This window comes from Ptychodera flava, chromosome 16, assembly GCF_041260155.1.
Source record: "Ptychodera flava strain L36383 chromosome 16, AS_Pfla_20210202, whole genome shotgun sequence".
Classification (NCBI taxonomy): domain Eukaryota; kingdom Metazoa; phylum Hemichordata; class Enteropneusta; family Ptychoderidae; genus Ptychodera; species Ptychodera flava.
The window spans coordinates 14,539,562-14,554,926 of record NC_091943.1 but is presented as its reverse complement, the minus strand read 5'-3'; the positions used below and the strand labels follow the sequence as shown (position 1 = coordinate 14,554,926).

The following is a 15,365-nucleotide window of genomic DNA, read 5'->3' as shown; positions in this document are numbered from 1 at the left end:
TTGCCACTTTATATGTAATGAAAATATATCGTTCAAATTACATCAGTATGAATATTCTTGTTGTAATTCAATGTTAAAAGCATAACGGACAGAATTGTGATTTTGCTTCCACACGAAACGGTTACTTGGGAATATTTGACATCAATGTAAACTGGACCACAAGGACTCTTAAAAATATTTCTTTAGGCCGAGTCTATTGACACCCGGGTGTCAATAGCGATATAGAGCTTCTCCTGGCTATTGACACCCGGGTGTCAATAGCCAACCGGTCCTCTATTTGGCTATTGACACCATCCCGTTTTTTCGCCAGTCTGCCTCCAAATTCAACCAAACTTAGCTTAGTTATTCTAAACAACATATATTCTCAATATAAATCCAAAAAAATTCCTTCGAAAAAGCTTCTTTCGTCGTCATTTTGCGGTCCCATAGTGCTACTGCAGGCGGCCTATACCAATGGGTGTCTATAGCCAACCGGCCCTCTATTTGGCTATTGACACCCGTCCCGTTTTTTCGCCAGTCGGCCTCCAAATTCAACCAAACTTAGCTTAGTTATTATAACACACATATATTCTCAATAGAAATCCAAAAAATTCCTTCGAAAAAGCTTCTTTCGTCGTCATTTTGCGGTCCCATTCGAAAGAAGATTCGAAAGAACAGTTTCGAAAATAAAAGTATTAAATTCCTGTCGTCATTGTGTCGATGGACGCATTCAGTTCACTTTCAACTTTAGAAATGAAGTCAAAGAAGGACCGACAAGTGACCTAACAGTCACGGAAAAGTTAAAGATAAAAACGATTTTTTTTCGATCTTTCGACATTTAAACACCACTTTCTACTTTGTACTATCTTGGTGAATATACACAGTTTTGAAAAAAAAAACAGTTTCAAATCGAAATAGAGCGACAAAGAGATCTGTCAAAGCTGCAACAACTATACAAACAAAGATAGTCACCGACCAGTGACCAAAAAGTTACGGAAATGTTGAAATAAAAAAAACGACTTTATTTTTCGATCGTTCGCCATTTAAACTGCACTTTCTACTTTAGAAATGAAGTCAAGGACCGAAGTGACACGATTTTGGTTTTTTTTCGATATTACCTAAAGTTCCTTTTTTCTCCAGGCTAGTTTGATCAAAGCGATTCCATTAATTCACAACTTTGCTGTCTGATGACACTCTAATTTCCAACGTATTCAATTGCGTTTATATTCACCAAAATAGTAGAAAATGGCATTTTAAAACCAAAACATCGAAAAAGAATGGTTTTAATTCAACTTGTCGGTCACTTGTCGGTCACTTGTTGGTCCTTGTTGGTCCACGGTCCCTCCACAAGAGGACCGTGTTGGTCCTTGTCTTCGTTTAGTATGTCCGCATGTTTTCAAAGGTTCCGCAACTCGGGTCAAATGTTGTTCGACAAGCTTCGCCCGCGGATAAAAATTATTGACCCCGAGCTGTCGATATGATTCTACAACATTACACAGTTACTTTACCCCATTAAAGCTGTACCCACGACAGCAAAAAAGTGGGCATCAACTTGTCTGAAACAAGAAATAAACAACGTAGCTTAGCTCAGTTCTGAAGGTATTCGAGTACCGAGTAGGGTCGCGGGTCGAGGGGTGTCAATAGCCATATAGGGCAGCTTCTGGCTATTGACACCCGGGTGTCAATAGACACTCCGATTTCTTTATAAAGAGGAGTTTGTTTACTTTAACATTTAAATAGACCAATCCTTTGGGCTATTTTCATATAGCTGTCATAATCATTAAACCTGTAAATAAAATAATTCGCCCGGGAAAGATGCTTGTGAATTGTATCAGGAATACATGGACAGAACTTGTGCAAGAAAACTTACCAACTCATAGCCAGGTGGACACTTATTTTTGTCGGCAACGACGCACAGCCCTGTTATTGGGTGGTCAGCTGTTAGAGCTGTTTGCAAACTATTCAAATTAATCGACATTGTGATTAAAAGGCGACTACACTAAACTGAAATGACGTGATACAATGGTTCCGGGATAGGTATGAATTTTGAAAGATACGGCAGAACACGGCCACGGGATCCACGACGAGATAAGGTCAGGACCTGAGACTCGTGACTTTGAGTTGAGAGTCCTCACTTTCCAAATGACAAAATTTCCGGGTTGCGTAAAACCTGTACAAGTACTGTAAATCGTTCTTGGGTTTTACATCCTCGGTATGACATGGGTTTTTCAAGCTGTCGGGAATTGTTGTGCACAAACACGGATCATGACAGAGAAGTCCCCTGCCTGAAGTTTCACTTCCGGGTTAGCTGGTTACAAGTCACGCGATTTCTCGTGTGATGTTTTGGGCGTTTCCATTTCTTGAGATATAGCACATTTCGACCCAACACGTTGACAAGGAAAAGTTGATATATTTGAGAGTGAATTTCTGTAATCTTGGTATAGCATGCACTGCAAAATTTATTCAGGAGGTTTACAGAAACACACGTACACTAAACAAGGTCTTAGACTATTCTGCATTACCTACTGTAATAGTGGAATAAGCTATTGAAAGGCGCGAGAATCAAATATGGCGGACACAGCAACACCCGTACGGAGCTCCGCCCGCTTGAAAATGAAAAAGTTGGTATTATTTATTTTGTACCCGACTTTAACCTGACGAAGGTCGATTTGCAATTATTGTAAGACCGCATACAGTGATTTTCTAACTTTTTCTGCTTTAACATTTTCTTGATTCATTTAAGTGATCTGATCTATCCAACGGTAACTCGAGTCCCTGCTTGTGCCAGTTCAGTTGTGATTCGATGTACACAGCGAGGGCTTGCTGCAGTACAGGAGCTCGAGGTTTTGCCTGGGTATTCTGGTCGGACGGCAAATCCAACCCAAATACCCAGGCAAAACCTCGATCTGCTGTACTGAAGCTAGGCGAGGGCACGACATCTTTCTTTCTACCTAGTACCTCCATGATTTGACAAGGTCCAGGGCCCTAGCTGCAAAATTGTAGCTCTACGGTGAGGCGGTCGGTGAGTTTTGGTTTTTGCGACTTCGCTCACCAGTAGAGCTACAATGCCGAAGGCCCTGTAGCATTCAAAATAAGCGCGTCGCACATGACGCGGCATTTTGATGTGAAATCCCACATATTTACTGCATTTGGTCATACCCATTTATGTGGGATTTCACATCAAAATGCTGCGTCATGGGCGACACGCTTATTTTGAATGCTACAGGGCCTTCGGCATTGTAGCTCTACTGGTGAGCGAAGTCGCAAAAACCAAAACTCACCGACCGCCTCACCGTAGAGCTACAATTTTGCAGCTATCCAGGGCCCCTGTACGCCTTACATAGCTCTGCATGGCAGGGCTGTGTGTTACTGGCGTTACACGGCCTCCCACCACAGGCCGTGTAACGCCGGTAACACTCAGCCCTGCCATGCAGAGCTACGCCTTACAATGCTCACAGGGGCCTTCGCTGTGTGTATCGAACCGCAAGCGACTGTGACTGTAACCAGACTAACGGCAATGTCGCGGCTGGGCTGCAGTGAGCAGGGCTGGACAGAACAAGCCGGTGCACGGCCCGTTATTCAGCTGCAGTGAGTTAGCTCAGCTCTGCGTAGCTGGGTTGTGTTAAAATACCAACTGCGTCTCGAAGCCACAGGCGCAGCTGGGAACAACCATGGAGGTATTTCTTTTTTATCTCCATGGAACAACACACATGCCACGCAGAGCTAAGCTGCAGTACAGTAAGTCGATGTTTTGCCTTAGTTCTGCTTCTTGCACACAATTTCTGTATCATTCATCTTGTATCGTCTTATCTCTCATTCACCTCGCTCACGTGCATTTCATCTACTGACATCACTCCGCGGTCAAGAATGGGCGAAATCAAAGTCTTAGTGCCTTTTGTTACTAGCATGCACACCCAATGTTTAACCTGTTCACCCGCGATTCCCTGTAAACAGGTCCACAGTCACCATTAACAACAATGGGTTTGGGCCAAACCATGGCAGTGAAAGGGTTAATACTGTGAACAACTGATTTCTAGTCCAGACTAGAATTCACTTCTCAACCGTAGCACTGCTAATAGTAAATAGCGAATGTATTCAACCACAGTCCCTCCACCCACAACAGAGGCACAAAGACTTTGATTTCGCCCATAGAAAGTTGTGCGTTTGCTACAGTTCTGTTGCCCACTTTCCCAGCACTTTTGTGTTGTAACAACATACTTTTGGGAGAAATATACTTGGCTTATACATAGACAGTAGAGGAGCTGTCTATAGCTTATTACACAGCAAAATTAAAGAAAGTCAGCACAAGTTGTCGCTTTAGTCCGCTGTTTTCAAAGCTGAATTTTGATGGGAATTGACACTGAATTAATAGCTAGTGCTGAAATCCTAGAGCAAAGGTTACTGTGCTTGAACCAACAGGAGAAAATCTGAAGACGTAATTGAAGAAAAGGAGAAGAAACGGAGGAGATCAAGCTTTGTAAGAGGCCGAAGCAGAAAGTCAATAGGAGCAACAGATGTTGATGCGTCAGGTACATACTGCCTGTTTCTCATATCACTGCGATTCCAAAATGACAGAGAAACTATTTTAAATGTTGGGAAAAAATAATGTCATCACTTTAGCCAAATTTCAAGGACAAGAAACAAACCATTACATTTTGCTTTGCTGGAAGGTAACCATTGTAAAGCTTCACCAGACCATCTGTGCTCATGATATTTGATGAAATGTTCAAATCTTTGTTTGTGGCCAGAACCACAACTGAAAGGTCCGATAGCGCTGACGCACACGTGCACAGATGCCATGGTTTCATGCAACTTGTTGAAGATCTAATACAGTCCTATTGCAATCATTCCAGTCAAAGCATTGTACATAAAAAGTAACACTAATTTGTAATAATTGCTGAAATGTCTTCATTTTACAAAATCATTAAACTTCGGGGCAACGTCAAAAGTTAGATGGCTGATAAAAAATTAAATTCTTTAAGTTTTGTTCTCCAACCCAAACTTAAAGAATTAACATTTTTATCCGACATCGATGTTTTAGCATGCTCTTGGCTTGAAGTTGTCACATGTTCATGTATTACCAAGATAAACATACATATCAATGAACACTATGAAAGTATGATGGAAGTTTACCAATTTTTACCACGCCATTTGACCAAAGATTGATGTCATAACCAGGCTCTCATGTATGTCTGAAATGTTTTTACTTTTGCCAGAACTTCATAAGTCAATATCCTCTGACCTGCCCGCTGAAGAAAGGCTTGCAAAGTTACAGATGGTTGCAGCAGAGGTGAGTAGTATCCACTGATGATACTCAAACTCTCTGTCAAATGTTTAAGTGCTCTCGAGAAATGTTATCACTAAGGTAGAATGTGCCTCAGGGACAGATATTCGTACTCTCAAATTTCTACAATTTTTTCTTTGTCTACCACTCGTGGGGGCTCATTTTAAAGCTCTTGGAGAACGAAAAACTTTTGCCATCTCAGTTTTTTAAAATCAATTTTTCCCCATAGAGTTAACACAGGGAATGGGACAGCGGCCATTTTGAATTTCAAATTTTGGTAAATGTTGGGTTATTTGATTCTCTAGTTCCAAAATTTGCACGTTGACCCCCAATTTGTATTCTTAATTTTGAAAGAGAATGTTTGAAGAAAGTTTTAGCAAAAGTTTAAGGCTTTCACTTTCGAGGCGCATACTACCTAGTCCTAAATTCAAATAGTGGATGGTTCTAGATCATTCGGCTTTAAACACTTCAGTGAGTTGTTGCTGCTTTCCAGGGCTCGCACTAGCGCTTGCCACATTGGCAAAATGCGACAGAAAGTGCTGAGTGGCGAATAAAATGTCTTCTTGGTTCACCTTGAGCTAATGAAAGTGTGGCGAACTGGCCTCAATCTCAAAGACCTGAGTCAAATTCACGGTGTACACTGCGGTACCATCTTATCAGGTGACGAAATCCATATGACTATACTCTCACTCTCAGCGCCACGTCGGTATATGATACGCGACAATGGTTGCGTTTTATGCGTTCTGTCCAGCTTAGCAATGCATTGCCAAACTCAGCAAGCCATAAAGCTTTTCCTGACCCTTTGAACCCAGTTTAGTACCATATAAGGACTAAAATAATGACATCATCCAGCCTAACGATGGAAAGTTCCAGTAGTTTATGCAAACTTTCCAAAAAGGGGTCTGACTCAGTGGTTTGCATGAATATTTAATCAGGACAGCGGCTTTACTGCTGTGTACTCAACGAGAGCCCTTAATGGCTAATGAAAGCTTTTCTGCAAGTTAGACACAGAAGACGATTATAGAAACGGCAGATTTTACCACTTTTTTGAGAATATTTTATGGAAAAATGGAGCGATTTGCTGAGAGAGAGAGACAGAGAGACAGAGAGAGAGAGAGAGAGAGAGACAGACAGACAGAGACAGATTTTCAAACAAATTGCTAGTGAGAGAATATAGACTGCTAGATAGGAAGATAGATGGAGTTGGTAAGTTTGTAGATGGCAGATATCAGATAGATATTACGGTAGACAGATATTAGTTGGATACATATATACAGTACAATAGCTAGACAGATTCATTTTGAGATAAATACATTGTATATTTTCCTTACAGCACACTCTGAAAAAGCTTGAAGAGGAGTTTCCTCTGCTGGCGTCCATGACTGACCTCAAAGCAGAAAGTGAGATTTTGTCCTTGTCTTGTTATCCAATGATTTCATTTTTTTTGTCAATTTGTCACAACAATTAGCATACTGACATGACTTTGCCTATGTGTAATTTAACCCTTACCCTGCCAAGGTCATATGTCACCATCAGGTCAAGTTTGCTAAAACCAGTGAGGCATAACATATCCCATATATTGCATTCTAACAAAGACTTGAATATTTTAAGGCCCCCCCCCCCATACCTAGATACTGTAATATGATATTCATTAACCAGACCTGCTACAACATACCATGCCAATTAGGTGAAAATATGCACAGATTTGGCTCAATGCCACTTTAGCTGACTCAGCAGATAGGGAAGTGATACTTCCTTGACAGATTAGGGTCAAAGGGCAAGTAGCTGTAACTTTTGATGATTGTTTCACTAGTTTTGTTTTGTAGGTCACGTGCAAGTTCTTGTTTAACTCCCCAAAGCATGTTGAGATACACAGCATTCAGCTTGTCAATTCAGCCAATTTATGTAGACTGCGTTGTTATTGTTGATGAGTGGATTTTGGGCCGAGCTAGAATTCAAATGTAAACAATAACTGCAGTTTACACACATAGATGCTGTGTTGATAAGCTAAATTGTTGGTGGCTTTAACATTGTTTGGGGAGTAGAACTAGATCTTGCAATTGACATACAAAACAAAAATAGAGAAAAATCATCACAAGTTACAGCTTCTGGCCCTAGTAATGTATCATTAGATTTTCAAGAATATGAAGAATAGCATGTACTGGGTTTTCGCAGGGAATGTTCAAATGGAATGGTTCTACTCTGGAATAAAAATGTTGCTTTGTGTTCTACAGACTCACTAGTCCCAAGCAATCGTGTGATGATGGTACAAACAAGCCCATTGTGTACAAATGCGTCTGGAAATACACATATTTCTATCCGCCTTCATTTATGCGAGTTTGTTAAACCATGGTCTCTTCGAATTCTGGGTTTAACCTATTAAGAAGACCTCTTGTGTAGATCTTGTTACCATTGCTCATTTGTGAAGTAAAATAATCAACAACAAAAAATAAAATATTGATTTGACAGTTCTAGACTCTTGCAAGAAGAGCGTTGATAACTTCAAGAAAGAAGGTCATCTGCAGAAAGCTTGTGGCAGTAACAAGTAAGTTCTTGATGCCAGCTTTGTATGTCCAGTCATCCTGTAACAACTATCAACTCTTTCTTTGAAACTGTTTGCTTGTCTTTTAAGGTAGTATGGGCCTCGAAAGTAAAAGACTTTAACTTTCGGTCAAATTTTCCTCAAGGAATCTTTCAACCATTTAGTTTCAAAATCAGGAATGAAAAATCGGGGGTCACAGTGCAAATTTTGATACCAGAGAAACAATTATCCATGATTTACCGATATTTGAAATTCAAAATGGCCGCTATCCCTGTGTTAAATCTATGGAGAAAAATAAAATAATTGATTTTCAAAAACCTAAGACTGTGACAGTTTTTCTTATTCAAAAAGCTTCAAAATGAAGCCCCAAAGTGGTAGATCAGAAAAGAATTGAAAAAGTTTGAGAGACCAAATATCTGTCCCTGAGGCGCATTCTCAGGTAGTTCTCGCACCTTGAAATTGAAAGACAACTTTTGCCCAAACTTTCCCGAAGGAAATTGTTAACCATTCCTCCTCAGCGTCAAGAATAAAATCAGAAGTCATAGTGCAAATTTTGTTACTGTGGTAACAAATCATCTTAATTTTACCGATATTTGAAATAGTGCTGTTCACAGTTACAGGTTAGTTACTCAATATAGCTGCAAGAGTGTGAATGTGGACTCTGCAGACAAATTTTGTCAGTGTTGCATGCACGGCTGTTGTTGCAGCTTGTAGTCTGAGCCATTAATATGTCCTTTAGTGTTAATTGTAACATTAACAGTCCCCTATTAAGTTGTATTTTTGCTGTTCTTGCATGAGTAATTTCCATAAATGTAATTTAAATTTACCATCAAATATATACTTTTGCATATTACCGGTATAATAATGAGAGAACAATGATATCGTTTATGAACAGCCTTATTCAAAATGGCCGCCATACCTATGTTGACTCTGGTGGGAAAAATAAAATTTTATATTTTCACAAAAAAAGGCTGACAAAAACTTTTATAAACTCCTTGAGCTTCAAAATGAGCCCTGATAAGTGGTAAACCAAAAAGGGATCATAAAAGTTTGAGAGTCGGAATATCTGTCCTCAAGGAACATTCTACCAGGTGTAGGCCATCTTGCCCTCAAGGGCGGGAAAGCAAATACCTTCTGTTTTCAGTTCCTCTGTATGTGGCCTCATCTGCATCTTTGTGTCGCTGTCTGATACCGGCTACATTATTCAGTGTCTCAGTATGTTGACATATGTTTATGCATCAGCTCAGCTATTTGTGTAAATGTACGAGCTGTGTAGTTTATACTAATTGACTGGACAACCAACTCAAAATGAGGAACCTTCAGATTGTCTGGATTTCTTATGAAAACTACTAATTTTCAGTTCTAGTTGACAATTTTTTCGAATAGCTATGTCTAGCAAATGCAGGTGTCTGTTTTGTTCTCTTGAAATACTTCACTGTTTTTTCATTCCCAGAAATTTACCAAATCCGTGGAATTTAGAGATGGAAGATGCCATCCAGGGAAGTACTCAGTACATGGAGAAATTGCAGAGGGAAAGTGATGAGTGGGAGAGGATACTAACCATTTATTCGGAATTAGCAGATAGAGCACAAAGGTACAAACAAAATTATTTTTAAACCATTTCACCCTATTACCCTGTGTAGAGGTCCAGCTCGACTCTAGAAAACAGTAGAATTGGACCAAACCATGGTTGAGAAAAGGGTTAGGTTAAGAAGAAATACAGGTTAAAGAGCCATAACAACTGTTTGTCATCAGTTGAATTGAATTGAAATCTAAAAAGTTTTATCATAGTGAAGGCTTTCTTGCAAGGCTGGTCTGGTCATTTCCAGTACAGATACATTTAACACACTTGGCAAAATCACAGTATGTGAGCATACCCAACTTTACAGAATGAGTCATGAAACTACAATTAATCCTGAAAAGAAAATCTTGTTACTGTACTTTTTCATTGTAAACAAGCTTTAAAATTTTAAGGCAGATAAAAGAAATGAAAATATTGTAAAAAGATTGAGAAAGTTTTTCAATAAAAGTCAATTTCTATGTGTTTGTCAGAGAAAAGTCTGTTCTTATTTTTCTGATGTTGTTTTTTCCTTGCAGCAGTGTGTCAGAAAAGCTGAGTGACCCAACAAAGAATGAACTGAGCACAGCACACAGGAAATTGTTGAGCAGCTTGCCTGACCTCTCTGAGATCAGTGGCTGGATCGGTGATGCTACTGTGACTCTGCCGCTACAAGTAAGCCTCCTCTTGATTGGTCAGTCCATCTCAAATCTTAATTTGCATATATTTTAAAACCAATGAGTAGCTCTATCACATAGGCAAACTTTGATGATATCCAACAATGACCTTATATGCAAAACATTGGCAAAAAAGGGCAAAGCTGGATTCTGAAATCACAACAATTGAGTAGTTTTCAAATCATTATGAATCAGCTTTTGCATGCCACATCACTAAAAATGTAGATATCATTCACAAAGCCTTGTTAGTTACAAACTCTTGAATACCAAAATTTTCATAAACTGTACATTTTGCATGGCAAAGTTGAACGTCTGTACCAGAAGCGGTGCTCCTTGTCAAAGAAATAACAAATCCAGAAAGCTTTATATAATAATAATAGTTTGTTTGCAGTGAAACAGTATTTAATTTAGTTTAATGCTAAAATGTCGCAAAATCTCATTGTATGAAAAGTCAAATTTTACAATTTTGAAATAATTTTAAAAATCAGTATTTTTTTTTAAGTTGTCAACTTCTTATAATACTTTGTTTATTTTTTTCAATCTAGGTAGACCAACTTCATCAAAATGTGAAGCAGACTGAGAAATATGAAAAATGTACCAAGGAATTCCTTGCTAGCCAGGTATACTCTGTAGGTGAGTGAGAGACCACTTATCCTTTGTCACCTATGTAGAGTATTTGTGTGTGTTTTTCAGAGTTCTGTAGTGTTCAGAACATGTTCAAAATCTCCATGTGAGGGCGCTGTTTTTAAAAAGCGGCCACCTGCTTAAAATCTGTGATTGATTAGATTTTCTTTCTCCATGGTGACAGGTATACCTTTAACCCTTTTAGTGCAAAAGTCTATTTTTGTCCCGTATAAAATAAACCCCAGTCAATTTTTCTCAGCTTTTTGCCAAAATTTTGAGAAAAAAAACTGTAGCAAACAAAATGTGATGTCCATTTGGTCCAAAATTATCAAATAAATTGCAGAAAAAAATTCATAAAAATTGGTAAAAATTGGTAAAATTTTGCACTAAAATTTTGGCGGGAGAAAATTACAGCGCTCAAAGGGTTAAAGGGGCTGTCTTCAATTCCTTTTTCTCGCATTAATGGTTGTTGACATTGACTGTTTATGTGATTTTAGTCCTACGTTCTCCTTTGAAATTGACATTGACCAGTTTAGTCTTCAGATGGTTCCATCCTACCAAAATATCTCCGTTAAAAAAATTGTGTATCTTGTGGGCAATTTGAGTTATTATGGTATTCTCTCTCGATTTCTACCCTTACCATACATAAAAGAAATAGGGACCCCTTTCACATGTACTTGTCTATCCAAAAATAAATATGGATTCTGCGTATATTAACAACTACACTTCGCTTTCTTGCATGTAAGTATTTTGTCGCAAATATTGTAAATAATGTTCCCTTTTTAAGGTTTTTATTGTTTATATTATCGTTTCAGAATCAAAAAGTTTTGGCCACCTGAAACACAAGGATCCCAAGGATCTGATGCGACACATGTTATCAACAAAGAAGTAATTCAATCAGGTAGATTTACATAAAGAAGAAAGAATTTATGTCTTCTTGTAGAGGGCGGAAGTTTAGGTACAAATGTATACATGTCAATGTAAATAGTTGAGTATCCCTTTGGTGGATTTGAACAACATCAAGAACTCTTTGGAGAATTTTTTCTGTGACATTATAACATTTGACTCTGTGTTTGCCATCGTTTTTTCAAGTGCACTAGAGCAGTCGAAACCAACCGCTGATAATAAAAAAGCTGGTAAAAAACCTAAAATACAGTCAAAGGGTGTTTGTAAATTTTATTTTTATATCATTCGGACAGACCAACTTAGAATACACTGGAACTTCCTCTGGTAGAATACAAAAAGGTATTTTTTTATATTATGTGAAGATTGATAGGATTATACATTCATTTTATAAATTTCAAATTCACAAGGTTGTCATCTCGGGACCTGACAAGTTCTGTAAGGTAGTATGCACCTCAAAACTGAAGGATTTAATCTTTGCTCAAACTTTCGTCAAGGAAACTTTAAACCTTTCTCTTGCAGAACTAGGAATAAAATCAGGGTTTACCATATAAACTTTGATGCTAAAAACACAAATTACATTAAATTTACCGATATTTAAAATTTAAAATGTCTGCCGTCTTTATATAAACTACATGGGGAAAGATTTAATCTTTACAAAAAAACATCGGGTGAAAATGAAAAATGTTATTCCAAAAATGTCATAATAAGTCGAAAGATCTGACAAGACAGCAAAGTACTGTAAAAGTTTGAGAGTCTGAATATCTGTCACCGAGTTGCATTCTACCTTGACAAACATCTTCATGTCAAAACTTTAGCAAATAAATTTCATCAGTGAGATTCGCTTGTAGTTGAATTGGTATAGTACGTTTCATTGGTCATTTGCGCGTAAAATGTTGTGATACCAGGGCAGTGTTCTCCACAGTGTTCAATGAAAATCAGATGGGCAGCCAATTTACATATATAATGCATGATTTGCGTATTCATTGTAGTAAAATGTACTTGTTTTTGTTTGGTTATTAGCATATGAATAGATTGCTCATAAAACAAAGGAGTGGCCCACCCCTCATATCTCATTGCGAAGGACCCTGTAACCCAAAGCACTTGCAGCGTGTTCCAATCTAGACAATATTTTTGGTCTGATTGGGTGGGACTGAACAAGACTGGGCTCACAGTGAAAAGTTTACAAATCACCATAGCCCTAGGGGGATCTGTTGCTTCACAAAGCTATGGAAGGCCCCCTAAGAAAATCATGCAGTTTTCATAATGAAGATTGCATCCAGTGTTCTTTAGTTGAACCAAGATTTGTGGTGATTGAATTGTTAAATGTGTTTGTGTGAATATTACTTGAGACAAAAATGGAAAATTACCTGCTTTTGATTAAAATCAAATCGAAAAAATTACTGGTAGCAGCTTACTAAGTTTTTTGTGAAGGGTAGTAAACAGATAAATGTTACCGAGGTTCCCCAGTCATATTACTAGGGGTTCCCCTTGGTATATCAATGCAATCAGATTTAGGGACAGCAGAAATGTCACCAGGGCTTCCCAAAGCATTTGTCAATGTTCCCCAACGTCAGCAAGAATACAGGATTCAATGTCTGTCTGTCATCAATGGAACAATTCTGCTGTCGTGTAGGTCGCACCTGCAGAAGTATTGATACAGGAGTATTGATGCACTGCCCCCTAGAGGTAGAAAATGTATACAAACCGCGCCATGTGTGTTCGGAAATACAATCATTTTTTTTTCTTTCTTCATGATAAAAATTAAAGTTGACAAATGGAACAGGAGCCAAAGATTCAGTTGCTAAGTGACAGCTGCCATGGAGATCTTATAAATAGCCGCTAAGTAATGACTTCTTTTTGGGAGTCCTCTAAAGCATCAAGAATTTATGACCAATTCATTGGGCTCTTGACACGGATGACGTCATAGCCAATGGATGATGTCACGGGGACTTCATGCCATATTTTGCCTCTGTCAGATTAAATTTGTTCATTGGAGCGGAAACGGTGTGGAATCGGAACGCTGTGATATGAGGTGTCCTTTGCAGCGAAGCAAATCATACGTGATGTCAGGAGGGGATGCGCGTGAAAGTTTTGTCATATATTTATTCAAATACCATAAATGTAAATTTTTTTAGGCTCATTCTTAACGCTTCATTGGATAAGAAATGGTATGCCATGGATTTTTCATGTTTTAAGCACTGGTCATGAAGTCAATTCGTAGGATTTTGTCTGAAAATAACTCCATTTAGAAAATTTGCCTGTCAGTTGCCATAAACCATTAACTATTAACCATAACCCAGCCCAACAGTCTTTGCAAGTAATCATTGCAAAATTGTTTATTTATACATTATAACTCTAAACATGTTTTTGTGGAACACAAAGTTGCTGTAGGCAGTTTCATGATTTTTTTTAACATAACAATATATAATTTCAAAAAAATATTATAGTTTCCTTGGTAACTTAGGGCAACATATTCATTCACTAAGAAATGTTGCCATTGGTAAATATAACTTTATGTCACTTTATTTCCTATGATAAACCAACTGTAAAATTGAAATTCATCCTGAATTCATCCTGAAGTTTTGTAAGAAATACTTACAGTGGCATTTCAAGAACTGTATACCTAGAATTTCTGTTTTTTTGTGAAACCATACAGTTAATAGGATTGAACATTTCTGTTGGGTTGGATACTGTCTTCTGTGTTAATTCTTATATTTATGGCTTATCGTAAGAACAGACTTTCATGCATAGTCTTTGCAATGTTTTTACATATGTTTGGTGTTTTTATTGAAAACCATGCAATTACTCATGTAGAACGTGTACATGACTTTTCTGTAAATTTCCTCCTTCAAATTCAAAAAATAAGTATTCAATTTTAATATCCTATGAAGAGTTACCAGTTTCATTTCTATTTTCTATCTCATTGCTTCTCACTGCCAAGAATAGTTTTATAGTTTTTCTCACGTTAAGGCAAAATTTTTGATATGATTTAGACACTTATCAACTGCATTGTCTTATATTTCTGTGGAAAATAGTGGCATTTGCAGACATTTTTTGAACAGGGGCAGATTTTCTGCTAGTTCATATTTTATAACATTTCCAATAAATATTTGCTTTTACCAAAGTATATTGTTTATAATTGATGATTTTATGGCCTTTTTTATGTCTTTCTGTCTTATTTACAAGTAATTTCACTACACCTTGGCAGTTTTTCAGCATTGTAGTTGCACTCACACACATTGTACTTTTTTGCATTTAAGATTTTTCTCACTCTTCAGATTTGTAACTCTCTGGAAATACAATTTCTTGGAAGACTTCACTTTTCACTTGTGAGAACTAAAATTGAAATTCTGTGTGTGTTTGAATTAATACATGTAAGGAAGGCGCAATTGCATTTTTTTTTAGCGTCTTCGTGATTTCTACGTCCTAGAGTTTGTTGCTGTGGTTCTGTGAACAGGTTGCTGATGCATTCTGATCAACTTTCCCACCCCACCAGGGAAATCTGTGCTGCTCCCGGGGAGCGCATTAGCGTGTAATCTCGTCAAGTTCTCAATCAACAGAAGTTCACAAGTCCTGTCAGAGTGAAATTGGACACTCATCTGAGAAGGAGAGCTTCAATTAACTCCTTCAAATCAATGAATATACTTGACACACAATTTAGACTTGAACTTTTCCAACCATTGCCCCTCCTCATCACAGCAAAGATAACAAACGTACCGGCCTAACTTTTTTCTCTCCTTTTTTGTTGAATGAAAGACTACTCTTGACTAGGACAGTTGCAGAGTCTGAAGTAGG

At 38.0% G+C, this 15,365-nt stretch overlaps 2 protein-coding genes across 2 annotated transcripts in view; one reads left to right on the top strand and one right to left on the bottom strand.

The window, feature by feature from the left end:
• LOC139114083 (multivesicular body subunit 12B-like) overlaps nt 1-2,293 on the bottom strand; it is a 43,376-nt gene extending 41,083 nt beyond the window's left edge. Inside the window, exon 1 of the mRNA XM_070675597.1 lies at nt 1,850-2,293. Coding sequence (XP_070531698.1) covers nt 1,850-1,957 — 108 coding nt within the window. The 5' untranslated portion in view covers nt 1,958-2,293. The remainder of the gene's footprint in view (nt 1-1,849) is intronic.
• A 26-nt stretch (nt 2,294-2,319) lies between these two features.
• LOC139114085 (kinetochore-associated protein DSN1 homolog) lies at nt 2,320-11,819 on the top strand. Its single transcript, XM_070675602.1, has 9 exons — nt 2,320-2,600; nt 4,399-4,508; nt 5,196-5,269; nt 6,597-6,663; nt 7,733-7,808; nt 9,259-9,399; nt 9,903-10,038; nt 10,586-10,673; nt 11,480-11,819. Exons 1-9 carry the CDS (start codon nt 2,548-2,550, stop codon nt 11,554-11,556), a joined length of 822 nt encoding a protein of 273 aa, XP_070531703.1. The 5' UTR covers nt 2,320-2,547; the 3' UTR covers nt 11,557-11,819.
• Nucleotides 11,820-15,365: the final 3,546 nt, after the last annotated feature.

Bases quoted from the DNA above. Each gene is read 5' to 3' on its own strand.
- LOC139114085 (XM_070675602.1), top strand. From the start codon at position 2,548: ATGGCGGACACAGCAACACCCGTACGGAGCTCCGCCCGCTTGAAAATG. The intron at 7,809-9,258 runs GTAAGTTCTTGA...TTTCATTCCCAG, and splicing joins AAAGCTTGTGGCAGTAACAA to AAATTTACCAAATCCGTGGA. The intron at 9,400-9,902 runs GTACAAACAAAA...TTTTCCTTGCAG, and splicing joins TTAGCAGATAGAGCACAAAG to CAGTGTGTCAGAAAAGCTGA.